The 18,001-nt window shown below is 43.9% G+C and overlaps 1 protein-coding gene across 6 annotated transcripts in view; it reads right to left on the minus strand.

The window, feature by feature from the left end:
- Positions 1–18,001, minus strand: part of MCC (MCC regulator of WNT signaling pathway) — a 395,037-nt gene that overhangs the window by 95,795 nt on the left and 281,241 nt on the right. For all 6 annotated transcript variants that reach the window (XR_010413183.1, XM_054513238.2, XM_045900085.3 and 3 more), the window contains 2 exons: positions 14,064–14,177; positions 133–275 (listed from right to left, as the gene is read on the minus strand). Coding sequence is in view for 5 of the 6 variants with exons in the window: in XM_054513238.2 (XP_054369213.1) it covers positions 133–275; positions 14,064–14,177 (257 nt within the window). In the remaining variant the exon portion in view is untranslated. The remainder of the gene's footprint in view (positions 1–132; positions 276–14,063; positions 14,178–18,001) is intronic.

Genomic DNA, 18,001 nt, shown 5'->3' on the forward strand with positions numbered 1-18,001 from the left:
AAGTAGTTATCAACTGTAAAAGTCTTAGCTGCAAATAAAACATCACTATTATTCATTGGGACGACTTCAACTCCAAGAGCCAGGTTAGAACCCAGAGGGGCAGAGAGAAAGCCGCAGCTGGGAGCTCACTACCTGATGGTGGTGCCCTGCAAACGGTCTATCTTCTTATTGAGCTCAGCAATGATGCTGTGGAGTTCCGTGATGCGCTCCTCGTACCGAAGCGTTGTCCGCTCCTGGACATCCTCATGTTCTCTCATGAGGTGGGACTGCTCACACTGGGATCAAGAGAACAAGACACAAGTGCCAGTGAGTAGATGCACCTATCAGTGAGTGATGCTCAATTTTATGGTCTCAAACCACAACCTCAATGTTGAGCATGCTCCCAATAAACACAGGCCCGCACATTGGCCAGGAATCCCAGAAGCCACAACAGCAGCTGAATTTTATAATGCACCCACCCCCGCCGCCCCCGTGGACAAAGTCTTTGTCTTTGTAGCATTCATTCTGTCTTTGAGGAAAGTCCCTCTGCCATTGCTCACAATCTTTGTGGCATTATCCAAGTCTCTTGCTTTTCCCTCGCCAAGAAGTAGGCAAGTGCCGGAGCTGGATCCATCAGATACCTTCTTTTGGGGATGTGAATCTTGAGTGAATGGACTTAAGATTGCATGGAGTTCACTCACTTGACTGAGGGGCCTGAAAAGATTGTCCCTTAGTTCCCGACACCTATATCCCAGAGCTTCCCTCCCAGGTTCCCTTATGGCTGTTCAGTTTTCCTTGTACCAACTCATTCCTTTTTTGTTTTAATTTTTTTTAATGAAAATTAATTTCTTTAGTTTTAATTCATTCCCTTTTTTGTTGACATTGCCAGAGTATGTTTCAGCCACTTTTTTTTTTTTTTAAAGATTTTATTTATTTATTTGACAGAGAGAGACACAGCGAGAGAGGGAACACAAGCAGGGGGAGTGGGAGAGGGAGAAGCAGGCTCCCGGCCGAGCAGAGAGCCCGATGCGGGGCTCGATCCCAGGACCCCGGGATCATGACCTGAGCCGAAGGCAGACGCTTAATGACTGAGCCACCCAGGTGCCCCTTTCAGTCACTTTTCAACCAAATAATCCTAAGTGGTATGACAACATTTCTTATCTGGCTGGTCATCTGTAGACTTCATTCTTTCCAATATCCTTTTCTACCAGACTATGAACTCTGGGAAGGCAAGAACTAGGCGTTTTCATGATTTAGCCCTAACACCTGGCAAACGGCGGCTTGCTTCACTGTGGGCGATCTAGTAGCGTTATGGAATGAATCAGTGGCAATATATCACACTGTCAAGAAGACTGCTTTGCAGAAACAATGACAGAAAAAGCTGAGGTGCTTCCCTTACTCAGCATTTGATGGTCTAAGAGGCAGCAAATGCTCTAAAAACATTTTTGTAGCTAGAGTTCAAATCCTAAGGAACCGGTTCATCTCCTTCACTTCTCTGCCCCCTCCTCAATGCCCCACCAGTCACAGTGCATTTAATCTCATTTGCATAACAATAAACACTCATCAGTGATGGAACAAGGAATCCAGCTTCTGTCCCTGTCTACTGCATTCAGCCCTGATTAATTTCCTGTCCAGCAGAGGAATTTTAATTTCATTTCAGCGAGGTTTTCCTAATGCCAAGAGCCATATGTACTTGCTAGCTCTGCACTTTCAGGGCCGGTGGCAGATGGGCAAGGGTAAGACTTCTCACCCACCACGTCCAATGTCCTCCTCCTTCCCTAAATCTGTTGCTTCCCATGGTGTAACCCAGAAGCTACTGGGCAGGGACGAGCGCCTTCAAAGATAAGCACAACACACTAAGCCCAGCGCCACACTGAGACAGAAGTACACAGCACGTAAGTCTGCTAAATATGGTGGTATATATCACGGCAGAGACCACAGCTACAAACCACCTTGGTCAGTATTAACGTGGTAACTTCCTGGGGGCTGCTGGGAGCTCCGGGAACAAGACTGGAGGCAACAAGGTTGTGGGGGCTGTATCACAGAACTTCGTGAGACAGCTGCTTTCAGAGAAACAGTGATGTGAACTTCTGTTCTCAGGGACAAACTGCAACATCAAATAACCTCCACTCAAGGTCCGACAGACGGGGAGTACATGGAAACGGAGGCAAGGATCAAGGGTGAGTGAAAGTCACATCTACAGGGAGGCTTTCCTAAACAGATCAAAACCCTAACAGGCCACAAATACTCTTTCCATGAAGTTATGCCTTTTCATCCACGATCCATCATATTTTACAAGGAACAACAGAAGTCCACAAAATGACAGTGTGTCACAGACAGTATGTGTCAATAAATGAAAAAGGTTCATATTCCTCTGGAACATACAGCAGAAAACTGTTTCTCTCCATACCTGCAAAATGTCTATGAGCTTTTGTTATTAGTCTTTATTCCCACCTTCACAATGTGTTTGTGTGTATAGATGTGCATATGCGTCAGGGTAGCTAGCACTCTTATGAAGACCACCAGTTTTAGATCTTAAAATAATTACAAGATAATGCCCAACCTGGTGCCTGGGTGGCTCAGTTGGTTAAGCGACTGCCTTCGGCTCAGGTCATGGTCCCGGAGTCGTGGGATCGAGTCCCGCATCGGGCTCCCGGCAGCGGGGAGCCTGCTTCTCCCTCTGACCCTCTCCCCTCTCATGCTCTCTCTATCTCATTGTCTCTCTCAAATAAATAAATAAAATCTTAAAAAAAAAAAAAAAAGATAATGCCCAGCCTGACCTGGATCTCGTTTATGCCGTGATTCCTACTGCACTGCCATCTTGCAGGCTCCTCCTCTTTGGTTTTCCATATTCAGCTCTCTGGGGCTACAGATCACTGTGAAATGGGGTGCCTGGGTGGCCCAGTTAGTTAAGCATCTGCCTTCCGCTTGGGCTGTGATCCCAGGGTCCTGGGATCGAGTCCCACATGGAGTCCTACATCGGGCTCCCTGCTCAGCGCAGAACCTGCTTTTCACTCTGCCTGCCACTCCCCCCTGCTTATGCTCTCTCTCTCCCTGACAAAATCTTTAATAAGAAAAAAAACACTGTGAAATGCTTCCCTTTACAAAGTCAACAACTCTCACTCTCCTTTCTCTCTCTCTCTTTTTAAAGATTTTATTTATTTATTTTGACAGAGAGAGACACAGCGAGAGAGGGAACACAAGTAGGGGGAGTGAGAGAGGGAGAAGCAGGCTCCCCGCTGAGCAGGGAGCCCAATGTGGGGCTCGATCCCAGGACCCTGGGATCATGACCTCAGCCGAAGGCAGACACTTAACAACTGAGCCACCCAGGCGCCCCTCCTTTCTCTCTTTTTTTTTTTTTTTTTTTAAGATTTTTATTTATTTGAGAGAGAGAGAGAGTGCATGTGTGAACTAGCACCAGCAGGGGAAGGTGCAGAGGGAGAAGCAGACTCCTCGCTGAGCTCTGAGCCGGTCACAGGGCTCCATGCAGGGCTCAATCCCAGGACCCTGGGATCACAACCCGAGCAGAAGGCAGATGCTTAACTGACTGAGCCACCCAGACGACCCTCTCACTCTCCTTTAATTCCCCACTTATAGTTCCTCCTTCAGTCTTTAGATGTCAACAGCCCACCACCACCACCAAGGCAGACCAGAAACTGCAAAATTCACTTAAAAATGAAGGTGTGCAAATATTCATGCAAGAAAAAGGCACACAATCTACTGATAATCACCAAGACAACTCCAGGCATCCCTGGTGACTGCTGTGAGCTGCCTAACAGGTAAGATCGGGGGTGGGGGGTGGGGCGCAGCACAGATGGCTGATGCCTGGATAACGAGAGCATGCTATCTGGTACTATACCATCTTTGCCCCTGCCTGTAACTGGGAAGTCTGCCTGGAGGGTATGAGTATGAACAAGAGGCAACAGGAAGCCTGATGATTCAGACAGAACAGCACTTGTAGCTAAAAGGAGACAAAAGACTCATAATGTATATTTGGAACTTGGGGTTCATTTGGGAGTAGCAACAAGAATATATCGGAGGAAAAAAAAATTCTTAGCTGAAGGCAAAGATATCTGGTTTATATTCCTATATTTTTCCCACAAGTATGGTTTCTTAAAATAGTGGAAAGCCTCTATAATTTAATTCTTTCTAAAAATAATAGATATATCTTGATTTCCCATAACATTTAAGATACCGGGCTGAGTGACACACAGTGGGGGTCATTATGACATGTCCTCTGAAGGGAACTGCAGTCACAGCTTCTAGGTAGAATTCTCTGCTGGAGAATAAGAAACGTGGACAGAAATGAGGGGTGCGGGAAGGAGAGATGGTAGAATGGTACCCTGGGGATTCTTTACACAGTGAAAAGAGAACACTGGAAAGTATCAAAACGCCCAGCCTCGCAGCGCCTGGGTGGCTCAGTTGGTTAAACGGCTGCCTTCAGCTCAGATCATGATCTCAGGGTCTTGGGATCGAGCCCCACATCGGGTTCCCTGCTCAGTGGAGAGTCTGCTTCTCCCTCCCCTCTGCTGCTCTCGCACTCACGCTCTCTCTCTTTCAAATAAATGAATAAAATCTTTTAAAACAAAAAAACACCCAGCCTCAAGGTGGAATGGATGGCTTGACAAGACACTGCCCAAGGGTCACCTGTACAAATCAACATCCCCTGGAGGTATCACATTAAACACTCTTCACCCATTCTGCGCACACTGGTCGTACCAGACAAAGATAGGTTGAAGCCCTATCTCCACGCTGCGGGGCAGGGCAAGGTGGAGCAACAGGGCAGGAGAAAACAAGCCATCACCTGCGCAAGCCCGAAGAACCCAACAGAACACCCTTGTTCAACAGCTCCCACTGAACTGCCCAAGACCAACCCCAGGAAAGGGGCACTTCAGTGCAGGGAAAGTGGAAGATGAGCGGCGGCGCCCAGGACAGACAAAGCCATTCTGCGCGTGATCGGTGCGTTCCTTCGCTGGCAAGTCCTGCATCGGCAGGGCTGGTCTGTTCAAGTCATGCCCGATTTTATGAGCACATTCCGCTATCATGACTGACCCACGCCTCTCACCACGAGTTTTCATGACTGGTGAGAGCCTTGTTTCGCCTGGGAGGGCATGGGGTTTCAGGTATTCTGTTTCACAGGGGCACAGGTGAGCTCAAGCTGGATACCCGCACCTCCATCTGAGAGTCACCTCTGGGCAGCCCTCCCCGTAAAGCCTCAATCGAGACGGTCATACAACAATGACAACTAAACAGGAAAAAGAAATAGGACTTCTATGATTACTCCTTAATGTTTGCATACATTTTTTTATTTTTAAATTACAAGTTGAAGTACTTTATACACATTAAAAAATGATAGATGTCCACTTTTTTCATAATTCATTAACAAAACCCTTTTTCTAATGGTGTTCATTTCTCTCCAGTATGTACATGGGGCTCTGCCAGGACCACCATATGGGGTGTGCATCATGTAAGCATCAGCACCCCTGGTAGCCAACAGGGGTATTCATCAGGACTCCAGTTCACCCCCATCCATGCACATGGCAGGATAATACTTTCTCTCCCCGTCAAAGCTAGATATGGCTATATGACTTATTTTAGCCAACGAGATACAAGTGAATTTATATCACTTATGCCTAGAAGCCTTTAAGAGCTCCATCAGGATTTGCTACATTCCCTTCCCTGGCCATGGCTTCTGGCAATGTTCCAGACAGTAGAAGCTCCATCAGCTTAGGAGGCTGGTTGAGGACAATGTGGGACAGTTTTCTGCCGGCCCTACTGAGCTCCTAGCAAGAAACAAAATCTTTGCTATGTTAAGCCACTGAGGTGGCTTTGGGGTTATTTATCACTGCATATTCTGATGATACAACCATTTTACAGATGAAAACAAAATGTAAAGTGGCTGATTCGTTATATCCTAGGCAACAAGCAGAACCCTCTGAAAAACCGTCTGATCTGTATTCACACCATCAAAGGGTAGACGCTGTTGTAGCCACCATCTTCTCTCCACTACTCCCTCCCAGCCCCTTGACCTTCGGGCTTGTCCCCGTACCACTTGCCTAAAGATCTCCAGGGACAGCAGAGTCATCCTTCTTGGTCTCCCCTGACCCAACTCCGGTGAACTCCAGGAAATACAAATATTATGCCTTCCAATATCAGATGAAGGTAGGAAACCCAGACAACTCTCTCCTCAACCCCATGGAGCACCGAAATAGAGTAGACACAAGGAGTTATAAGACAGGGAATTCTAGGTCCCTCTGGTTCCCATCAAGCCAGCTTTAGCTGCCAAAGTCAATTATTCAGTGACAACTTTCTTAACAGGGAGGAATGGCAGCTTCTTCCAGCAAAACTTGCAAGTGAGGGATGATTTTCTTCTCCTCACCATACAGAAATACCCCATATAATTTCAGTTGAACAAAATAAGAAATGGTCTCAAACAACACGCTGCCACTTTTTTCCTATTAGCACAGGGAATTGCATCCAGGGCTCTCCCTCTTCCTAGCCTATATTCAGTTTTTGACTGATCCTACATTACAGCAAAGAAAGCAAGCCTGTGGTTGCAGCCTCTTGCCTGCCATGAATTTCTGGAGGTCAGAATCACTAGGGTTTCTCCCACAACTATAAACAGTCAGTATGAAAGGCAAAGAAAAAAAGATTGGGATCGGATATGATGAAATTTTGTTTTTTTCCTGAATTTTATCTGGCACTTAATATGTACTCTGAGGTTTCAGCTCTCCTACCATGATGAGGAAGCAACTTTAAGATCTATATAAATACCTGTGTCTAGCCACATAACTTGGTGAAATTGCCTATATGCAAAAATGTTTAATAAAAACAAGTGGTATCATTCCAACCACCAAGAATCTCTCTGCTATTGGTGCAATCCTGGGATAAAGCCATGAGTCAGCCTTGAGACAGACTGGTCTGAGAACTTGAGTCCTTGTTGGAAAAACCCTGTGCAATGTGGTGATGCTAAGGTATGGTTTTGTTAATGTTCTTCACTGGGTTTTATCTTACTCCACAGAGGCCACTGATCTTTAATCTTCACATTAGTCTCAGCTGCCAAACCTAAGAGCATTATGAACTCCATTCTTGAAAAATGCAACGCCATCATTAATCTGTTAACCCTCTCAACCATCCTGGTGAAGGGGGTCAGCACCACTCCCTTTTAAAGTATGCAAAGAAGTCACGCTACTTTCTCAGGGCCACACTGGATTGGTCTCAGTAATATTACTCAGGGTATTTCCACCCTCATTCTAAGTCCTTGCCCAGGTTCTCCCCCAGGGGGAAGATGGGAGGAACCAGGCCAACTAAACAAAGAGGCCCAGCACAAATGGAAATGCCCTTGATGAGCAAAACAGCTAGGGCAATTTACCAAAGAAAAGTAGAAACAAGTAAAAAGGAATGGAGGACATTCCTGACAAAGAGAATACATCCAAACTGTACTTTTAAGTATCTCATACAACGAGAAAGCACCAAGAAAGTGCTCTCTCTGTTACATTTAACGAAAACTATTTATGTTTTCTTCCTAAAAGCCAAGAGGTAGAAAATTCAGAAGATCTGCTATCCAAAGATAGAGAGCTTAGAAATAGAAAGTGTTCTGTATTACTACTGACTGAGTTCAAAGGGATTCATAGGATTCATAAGCTTGTTTGAGATATATCATTCTATAGCCCTTAAAAAATACAGCAATTTAAAATTGTTGGTACTCAATAAATAGCAAATATGCTGAAAGCATCGAACCAGTACTATATAGAATCTCTGCCAGTTTCCTACAAGGCTGTTCCCCACAAGGCTGCTTAATGCTGGTGCCAAAGCATGCATGTATCTGTGCACCTGTTTGATGGGGATGGCAGGGAAGTTTAAACCAAATGGACCTGTGCATCATGCCCCATCCACTTTGAGAAGCCCTCTGGATACTAAGGGCAGCCTGGGCAGCCTAAAAGACAATACGGGATTGGTACAGTTGTGGATTCCCACAAAACCTGGATTCAAATTCTAACTCTTAGTACTTTACAGCCACATAATCTCAAGCAAGATACTCAAATTCTTCAAACCTTTATTTCTTCACTTGTAAAACCGTACCTACACCAGAGGTCATTATGAGAACTCCCTAAGATAGAGCAAACAGAATGCTTGGCACACTGCCTGGCACAAAACAAAGCTAAAGAAGTGTGGTGATTATCACTACTGTATACACCAACAGTGGTATTGTTAATCAAATCCCCTAGGAAGCTGTGATGAACAGCCTCCAAAATGCCCCTACTGATCCCTGTATCTCCTTTGTGTGGTACCTTCTCATTGAGCCTGGGTGACACCTGTGACCGGCTTCTAACTAATACAATGTGACAACGGTGATGGGATGTCACTCCCATGACATTATGTAAGATTCTGTCTTATTAGCACACTTATTCTGGAATCTTTCTCTGCATTGATGGCCTTGAAAAAGCCAACTGTCATCAATCCTACAACCACAAAGAAATAAATTATGCCAAGTACATGGGTGACTGAACTCTTCCAAGTTGAGCCTTCAGATGAGCATTCAGCTCTGGCCAACACTTTGATTGCAAACATAAAGAGAACCCAGTTATGCCATACCTGAGCTCCTGATGCACAGAAGCTATGAGTTAATAAACGTGTGTTAAGCCAGTAATTTTGTGGTAACTTACTACACAGCAATAGAAAATGAACACAGAAGCACTTTACCTTCCCCATCATGCTGATCTAGTCTCCTTTACTCAACTTTTCCCTTCCCATCACTATTCTCAAAACTCTACTGGCAGGTTGACCTTATGACCATGTATATTGAACCTTTTTTTATTCAGCTAGTTCCAGTGTCACCATCAAGAATCACTCAACAGATGTTGAAGCTCTTTTTGATTATTTCTGATGAATACAGCCACCATTTACATTTTAGCTTAATCATAGCTCTGTAATATTTAGAGAGCTGGTAAAACTTAGTAAAGCCAGAGAGCATAAATTTATGCATGAACTTGCTCTTCCACAATCTGGTCAAGCCTCAAACATGAATCACTCACACAGGAAGCAATAGCACTGTCATTTCATTGTTCTCATTTTTTCTTGCATAAATCTCATCTTTATAAAAGGTATGAGACTGGTGAGTCTGACCTTTTTTTTTTTGTTTTTATGTTCTCTTTCCTGGGTCCCAGTATCTGCACTGGAAAGACCTCTCCATTGAAAGGAACAGAGAGTAATTTTTAAGTATATTTAGTGTAAGAATGCAAACATGATGTAAAGAGCCACCAAAAATTATTACATAAGAATGTCTTGACCATAAGTTAAAAGGGAACTGACTCATTCCTTGACACAGCACAGAAAAAGTTTTCTATTATCCTCTACCATCCTCTGCATAAGTTGCTCTGTCTTTGTAGGCTTAAATTTTAATAAATACCCTCCTGGTCATTTTTTTTAAATATTTTATTTATTTATTTGAGAGAGAGAGAATGAGAGACAGAGAGCACGAGAGGGAAGAGGGTCAGAGGGAGAAGCAGACTCCCTGCCGAGCAGGGAGCCCGATGTGGGACTTGATCCCGGGACTCCAGGATCATGACCTGAGCCGAAGGCAGTCGCTTAACCAACTGAGCCACCCAGGCGCCCACCCTCCTGGTCATTTTTAAAAATCCAAGACTATAGCACATGCCAACTTCCAGTTAAGAGCTTTCACAATTTCTTTCCTCTTAAAGTCTCACAGGGGCGCCTGGGTGGCTCAGTGAGTTAAGCGTCTAACTTCGGCTCAGGTCATGATCCCAGGGTTCCAGGATCAAGCCCTGCATTGTGCTCCCTGCTCAGTGGGGAGCCTGCTTCTCCCTTCTCCCTCTCCTTCCTGCTCATGCTCTCTCTCTCTCTCAAATAAATAAATGAAATCTTAAAAAAAAAAAAACCCTTATGAAACAAAACAAAAAAAAGGCATTAAAAATGTTTTAATACACCAGACCCCACTACTGAAACATCATATTGTTATCTTTCCAGCTTTTCCTACCACATTTTTATTACTTTTATAATCAGAAGGAAAATATTGTAAGTTTTCATCCAAGTAAAAACTGAAAGTTTTTGTCTGTACAACATCCTATATGAGGAAAGAACACTGGGACCTTGTCTTGGCTCTGGTGCTAAGCTACTCATTTGACTTTGGGTAAGCAAGTTAACCTCTCTGGGATGCCTGGCAAATGTGGAAGTAGATGATCTCAAGTATAAAGGGTCTCTCCTCCCTACTCAAACAATCTACGATTACGAGACATGAGTTTTCAAAACTTTCCACAGGTCATCTAGACCAAGGACTATGACAGCCTGGTTTTTAGAGCTCTCTGAATTCCTACATAAAAACAGAGCACCTTACTCAACAGAACCAAATGCTTGGAGACAAGGTATCCTCTTGAACAGCAAAATACAAGCAAGTAAGGACAAACCCACACCATCCACAAGCCCGAAAGGGTATCTGAATGGGCAGAAGCAGTGGGAAGCAGCAAGGCTGGTGGATGTGAGAACTGGAAAACCCCAACATAAGCAGTCAGTATAGGGTGCCTCGGTGGCTCAGTCGTTGAGCGTCTGCCTTCGGCTAGGGTCATGATCCCAGGGTCCTGGGATCGAGTCCCGCATCGGGCTCCCTGCTTGGCGGGAGGCCTGCTTCTCCCTCTCCCACTCCCCCTCCTGCTTGTGTTCCTGCTCTCGCTGTCTCTCTCTCTGTCAAATGGATAAATAAAATCTTTAAAAAAAAAAACTACCTCCATCTCTTCTTTAAAAAAAAAAAGTCCATATACTCAGGAAAGTGAGGAGGGCCAATTGGAAAAGAGAGGCTAACACTAAAAGGGATTCTGCCTGAGCCAAGAGTAAGTGAGGAAGGGGCCCACAGTAAGATCTGAAAGAGCTAAAGCAGCTAGTACCTGGGAACTCTCAAGATTGGCCCCAGGACTTGCTTCCAGGAGGAAAACCTGCTGACAGTGGGATCAGGATTGAACAGTATGGAGTAACAGAGACAAAGGAAGAAATAGATCCAGATAGAAGTAGGTGAGGGGAACAGAACCAGAAAGTGTTAGAAAGCAGGCTGCCATATTTTTGACTAAGTGAAAACAACAAAAGACTAAGCTTTATGAACTTATAAAGCCATCTTAAACACTGCCTCCTCAAAGTTCAAGGAAACTATTTTTCATATAAAAATGAAAAATGGAGAAGTACTGACATCAAATTCCATACAAAGTTATAAGAAGGAAGAAAAAAAGAGCAGAATATATGCCTATATACCATTAAAGCATGGCACAAAATGGAATATCCCTCCCCCCAAAAAGCCCAAACAAAGCCCATTATTTCAAAATAAGTTAAAAGACTTTAAGGAGATAAAATGACATAAGACATGAAAAAACATAACTGAGAATTAGAAAATTCATACGGTAACAGAACACAAGAAAAAACTAGAAATAAAATAAAAACGCATTTCAGGAATACAAACTAAACTAGAAGGCACACGAGAAGAAATAAACACAACATATAATGCCCTGAAAGAAACAGAAGATGAACAATAGGAAAATCAAGTAAAAAGGGAGAGACAGGATGTGGATAGTGAGATCCTGAAAATAGGCAAAAAAGATCTAACATACAAATAATAAACATCCTTGAAAAAAATCAAAGTGAGAGAACTAATATTAAACACTGTAATTCTTTACAACTTCCCCGAAATTAAAAGATTAAAAGAGATAATCAAAAGAATACACGGCAAACCTGAGAATATCAAACCAGAATGACTAAGATTAAGAGTTACTCTAGTAGGGGCGGCCGGCTGGCTCAGTCGGTGGAATGTGCGACTCTTGATCTCGGGGGTTGTGAGTTTCAGCCCCATGCTGGGTGTAGAAATTACTTAAAAATAAAAACTTAAAAAAAAAAAAAGTTGCTCTAGAATTACTAGACTTAAAAAAAAGAAATAAAGAAAAAACATGCTATGGACATCTAGAGTCAATGTCCTGTGAGGCAAAGAAAGCTGTGTTATCAGACTTTGGGGACAACACTCTCTGCCAAAAGAGAATAAGGAAACATATTCAAATAAAGAAAAGATGGGCAAAGGGCTTTCTATCCCCCAGAAATGTCTTTCAAGTACAAAGGGCAAAGAACAGACATACTGTTAATAACGAGCAAGAACCTGGTGAAGATTATTCCGAGTCCTCCCTGAGGAATATACTAGAAAATCCACTTCAGGCAATAAACGAACAAATGAACGGAGGAACACGGACATAAGGACCATGGTGAACACTAACTATAACGTTGCTTATAGGAGCCTAAAGGAGGACAAGAAGGGGAGAGGGTGAGATGCAATGGCCAGATGGTCAGGCAGGTAGATATAAGACAGCTGCAAAAAATGGGGAGTGAGGGGCGCCTGGGTGGCTCAGTCGTTAAGCGTCTGCCTTCCACTCAGGTCATGATTCCAGGGTCCTGGGATCAAGCCCCACATCGGGCTCTCTGCTCTGCCGGGAGCCTGCTTCTCCCTCTCCCACTCCCCCTGTTTGCGTTCGCTCTCTCTCTGTCAAATAAATAAATAAAATCTTAAAAAAAAAAAAAAAATGGGGAGTGAAGAGAGCGTAATGCAACAACAACAACAAATTACATTCTTCTCAGGAACTGTATCTGTTATGGCAGGAGTAATATTATTCTGAGGCTGTTCATAATATGGAATGAAGCAAGTACGTAATTATGGAATATTCTAATTCAATCATCCTCTGTAGCATTAAGAACCAGGACTCTTCATGTGAAAGAAAGGTGATACAGATAAAACATAGAAGAAGCTAGGTAAAAAGTATGCTGTAGTCTGAATTTAAATCGGGTCTATTAGTATGAACTCCTAAGGTATTTTATCTTAAAAGTTATATGTACATGCAGATGTAGATAAATAAGGAAATAAAGAATTTCCTGGCTACGTCTATAAAAGAGGCCTGAAAAAAAATGACCAACCTAGAAGCCATAAGCACTCTTAGCACCCAGATTGTGGTCTTAAGATACTATTTTCTGCTGAGAGAAGTAAGAGTTACTCAGAGAACAGTTACTACCAGATTTGGGGCAAAAAATGTACTAGTTGAGTCTGAACTAACTCCTGGGCTCATGTCAAAAGACTCAGAAGCCAACCTGAAGAAGTTCACATTGGCCAAAGATAATACGGGTTTCTGTAAGGAAAATAGTTACAGTGGAATGAAACCCCAAATATGTTTAAATCTATAATTTCATAATAATAGTTTAAAAAATTATTGGGCAATTTCAGAGGATCATAGGTAATTTTCTTGAAAAATGTTAATAGATGAAGAATTCTGCTTTTCCTCGACGAACCACTGTTTCAACAAATCACAGATGATGGGAGAGGTCTCTATAAAAGCATTCCAATTAATGAGAAATGGTACAACGGAAATATCATCATTTGTAAGTCCTAATAATTCAGTGAATCAATGAACATAGGCACTGAGTATCAACAGCTGCTAACATCACAGAAAATGAGACAACCAGACATTATGTGCCTCCTGGTAAAACAACAAATCCTCTCTACAGTCTTGCCAAAGGGGCCAGACATGAATTGACTGAGCCTCTGGGTCCACCTGCCGTTTTACAGGAACTAAAGGGGACGGAGGAATGTGGTGAGCTGTACGGCGAGTGTATAATCAGCAACATCCAGACTGTAGGGAACTCCACAGGTCAAATGGCAGGTTTCTAATAGATTAATTAAAAGCAAACAAAGAATGGAAGTAAAACCTATAAATTAAGAGATTCAAAAGAAACCCAAAGTGTTTCAATGAGCAAGACTAAACTCCACTATCGAGGGACATCTAAACTTCAGTGATAAAGTATAAAGAGACAGGAAAAAGGACTATAGGAGTCATGGTGGTGGTCACCTTGGTCGGAGGGAAGGTGCGACTGGGACAGGACATAAGGAGGGACTTCTGGGATGGCTGGCAAGTCCTATTTCCTGACCTGGACGGTGCTTATAAGAATGTTTGCTCATTACCCCGTAACTTGATTGGCTGGATTTCCTCGATCTATGTTTTATCTTAAAATAAAAAAATACAAGAGTTTGAAAAAAAACTCTCCAGATCCCTTACCTGTGCCTTGGCTAATTTCTTTTCCAGAAGGTCTCGTTCCCGCTCCGTTTGCTGCAGACGTTTATTAAGTTCCACTATATCTCCCTTGAGTGATGCCAGGGCTGCCAAGTGGAGCTGTGGAGACGGAAAGAAAGCAGCACAAGGTTAGATCCTTTGTCAGAACCTCGTTCCTTCCCTGTAATTAGTGTGATCATATAAAAAAAAAAAAAGCCTCATCTCCAAGGGGTGCTATTAAATCAGGTGTTGGACAGGCAAGCCGGGTTATGTGGTCACAGGGAGAAAACTCACATGTGGGCAGCAGGACCTAATTTCAGTGGTCACATCAGGATAGAGAGCAAAGCCTCCCACTCTAAGGGCTTTCCCTCAGTTACTCAGCAAGGATGAGATTAACTGCAGGTGTGGGGCCATGGGATTCTCAACCCGAGCAGCAAGGAAGGAGAACCGCATCAGCTTTGACCTTTGGCACATATGAAAGTTGGATAGGGCAATTCTATCACCCATGCTGCTACGTGTACAGACAGACCATGGGGCCGAGGATTAAGAAAAACTGGGAGAGCTCATTTTTTTTTTTCAGATGGTCTCCCCTTAAAGTTGGTCCTTTATTTCCCTGCCAGCTCATCTTTCCTCATTGTCCCCCAGAGAGACTAGATTGCCCAGATGCTGCTTCTGGGCTAGCAGGCTGACTCGCAGGAACAGAACCAGAACTCGGATTAATGATGCTAGGAAAAGACACACCAAGAATCCCTCCAGATCTCTTTCTCCAGCCAACTCCCTCAGGTTATCTGGAGCTACAAGGAATGTTCTTGAACACATTAACAAGGGGTACCTTGCACCTCCAGGATCTCAACGTGCTCAACTTCCGAGCCTAAACCCTGAGCTTCAGCAGCACCAAAGCTACGCCATGTGCCTTTTGTGGCTTTTTCAGGCCAATGGGTGGAGCTCAACACCCAGGTCCCAGAGCAGCACCCTTCAACCTTCTTTGCCCTCTGAGTCACTGCTTCTCATCTGTCTTCACTGTCAGCTCCAGGGGGAGTGCAGACTATTCCCTAGCCAAATTCCACACTACATTTGGGGGAGTGACTAGAATCAGAACAGACCCTCCCTCTCGATATGTTTTTAGTAGCTTCTGCCAAGAGGGGTTAAAATAAGGAGTGACCAAATAAACGTGATCTTTAAAGATGGACATGGTATGACGGTCCACAGTTCAACTTTGAAGATTTTAATTGCAGGTTTAGAAAATGCTTTTCTGCAACCGCATGTGGGCTGGTAGGCTTGTTGGGGTGCGATGGGGAGGAGGAGATACAGGGCAGGGTCTGGGCTTTCAAAGCAGTTGTTTATGTTAGACTATAACAGCAGTGACTATGAGTTCGCTTAATTGCATCAGGGCTGCAACCAACAGAACAGCCGATCTGAAATCAGGAATGCCTGAAATTTAAAAACGGAAATGTCAGGCAATTTGGCAGTGTTTGCCTTTTCGTGTAGGGCTAGGACTGCTCGGAAAAGGTCACTTTGGGTTTCAGATACAAGGTTTTGTGTGATGAAGTCTCAGCACAAATACCACAGTGTTCCCACTGTATGATCTTTTTGAGGCCATTCTGCTTCCAGGGAGGGACACAAATTCACTCCCTCCTTAGACGGCTGGGTACCCGCCTCTGCCTCCGAACTGTCCATCTGCAGATTCTCCTTCAGCGTCAGATGTTGTGGTCTGTTGGACTTTATGTCAAGTCTTGTGAGAGGCTTTACCACCTCTCCTCTGGCAAGAAGGATAAAATACATACAGAGATGAAATGTTCCTTAAGAAATATAGGAGTAGAAACTAAGATCCCAACTCTAAGCCCAGATATGCTTCCTCTCTCCTAAATCTCCTTCCTACTTCTGGGGGGAAGGACTACCTGAAGGACTTGGGGGAGAATTAGGAAGGCAAAGCTGACGGAGGAAGCTATAAACTTCATGCTAACATCATAAACTGGGCCAGATGAGGGGACACATAGAGTAGTACATGACAGAGAGGGTCTAGGATGGATCATCCCTACCAGGGAGAGGACCCCGCTTGGAACGGATAACACCTTTGGGTCTTCCAGATTGCCAGGAAGATGCATAGGATGTGCATTTGGGGCAAATCTCTTCACTTTCCTGGATGAAAGATGCCTGTCCATAAAATGAGAAAAGACCAGTTGTTCTTCACCTTCCCTGGGTCACAAATCCCTTAAGAATCCATGCAGGTGATGGACCCTTCTCCTAGAGAAGAGTAAAGATTTGGGGGTTTATGCATGTATCCTATCTAGTTATGGTGATGACACATTCTGGAACCATTCCATGAACTCCAAATTAAGAAACCACAGAGGCCACATAAGTTTTGTAGATTCTCTTGTGGGTCATAATCATAGTTGTTTGAGTGGGAAAAGGGCCCTGGGTACTTGACATTTCCCATTCCCCATTTGCAGGTAGGACCTGAAACCCAGAGATTGACTTGCTCACTCAGGGTCCCATGGGTAGCTCAGCACTAGCACCAAGGCCACCACTGCCCTTTCCCCACTGTATGATGTTGTGACAGTAATTCTCAATTTTGTATGAAGTTTTTACTTAAAATATTTCCCTCTGGTTGCAGAATAAAAATGTAACAGAAAACTAAATCAGAAAGAGAGCATCCTAACATTTTAGTGGTGGCCTCTGGATGGTTTCAAATTTCTGGGGGGACATTTTGAGTAAATTTTTTAAAAAGTATTTCGTTCAGGGGCGCCTGGGTGGCTCAGTTGGTTGGGCGACTGCCTTCGGCTCAGGTCAAGATCCCGGAGTCCCGGGATCGAGTCCCACGTCAGGCTCCCTGCTCGGCAGGGAGTCTGCTTCTCCCTCTGACCCTCCCCCCTCTCATGTGCTCTCTCTCTCTCATTCTCTCTGTCTCAAATAAATAAATAAATAAATAAAATCTTAAAAAAAAAAGTATTTCGTTCAATATATTTTTAAGTGGTTTTTTTTTTTAAGAGGCTCTGTATTAAAGAAACAAAAGAGTTGTGACTCTATTTTCTGTATATGTAGGGCTGTAGCATAAAAACTGTAAAGGGTTCTTTCCCTTCCTTGCTGCATGCATCTTTTTCCCCGTCTACCAGCTCTTCTGATAGAAGATAAAACTTTAAAGAAAGGGGGGAGGGTAGAATATACACATATTCCCGAATGTTGCTGACAGTTACTCAGCAGAAACTAACATCAGAGGGCGGGAGGTAGAGTGGGCAAAGCAGGCGAGTCACAGGACGTGTTGCTTGGGAGGGGGCTGACGACACCCCCTTACTCCCTGACGACTGAGCACGAGGTGCGCTAAGTTCTCACCACAAGAAGTTCCCCCCATTAAGAATCCAGTAATCAAGGTAGCTTGACACCCCTTCTTTGTGGGCTTCCTCCCCCTCATTCTGGCAGACCTGCTGGTAGCCCTGGGAAGTCAAAGGCTGGGGAGTGTGAGAGCAATGCTCCAACTATTAGGACACAACCTGGGCCCTGTCAAGGCAAGTACTAAACACGAAGAAGGATAGGGGTCTCTGGGGGAAATTTTTAAGAGGAGTAACAGGGGGCTTAAATCCTGGAAAGACAACTTTACCAAAGCAACCGAAACTGTTAAATACATATAATAGGAAAATTATATGTATACCCTTTTTGGGGCTCTCTTTATTTTCTGGTTTTGGAAATGGCCTCTAATTTGAGTCAGAGCTTCAGACATATGACCCATAAAGAACCATTAAAAGAAGATGTTTCACTGACCAAAGAGAACAAATATATACGATGTTTGGAGTCTGTGCCAGCGTCCTTTCTAACTCTTTTTTTTTTTTTTTTAAGATTTTATTTATTTATTTGACAGAGAGAGAGAGCACAAGCAGGGGGAGCATCAGGCAGAGGGAGAGAGAGAAGCAGGCTCCCCACTGAGCAGGGAGCCCCATGCGGGGCTCGAT

This window comes from Mirounga angustirostris, unplaced genomic scaffold (assembly GCF_029215605.1).
Source record: "Mirounga angustirostris isolate CCGP_5_RB_7025 unplaced genomic scaffold, mMirAng1.0.hap1 SCAF_7, whole genome shotgun sequence".
Classification (NCBI taxonomy): domain Eukaryota; kingdom Metazoa; phylum Chordata; class Mammalia; order Carnivora; family Phocidae; genus Mirounga; species Mirounga angustirostris.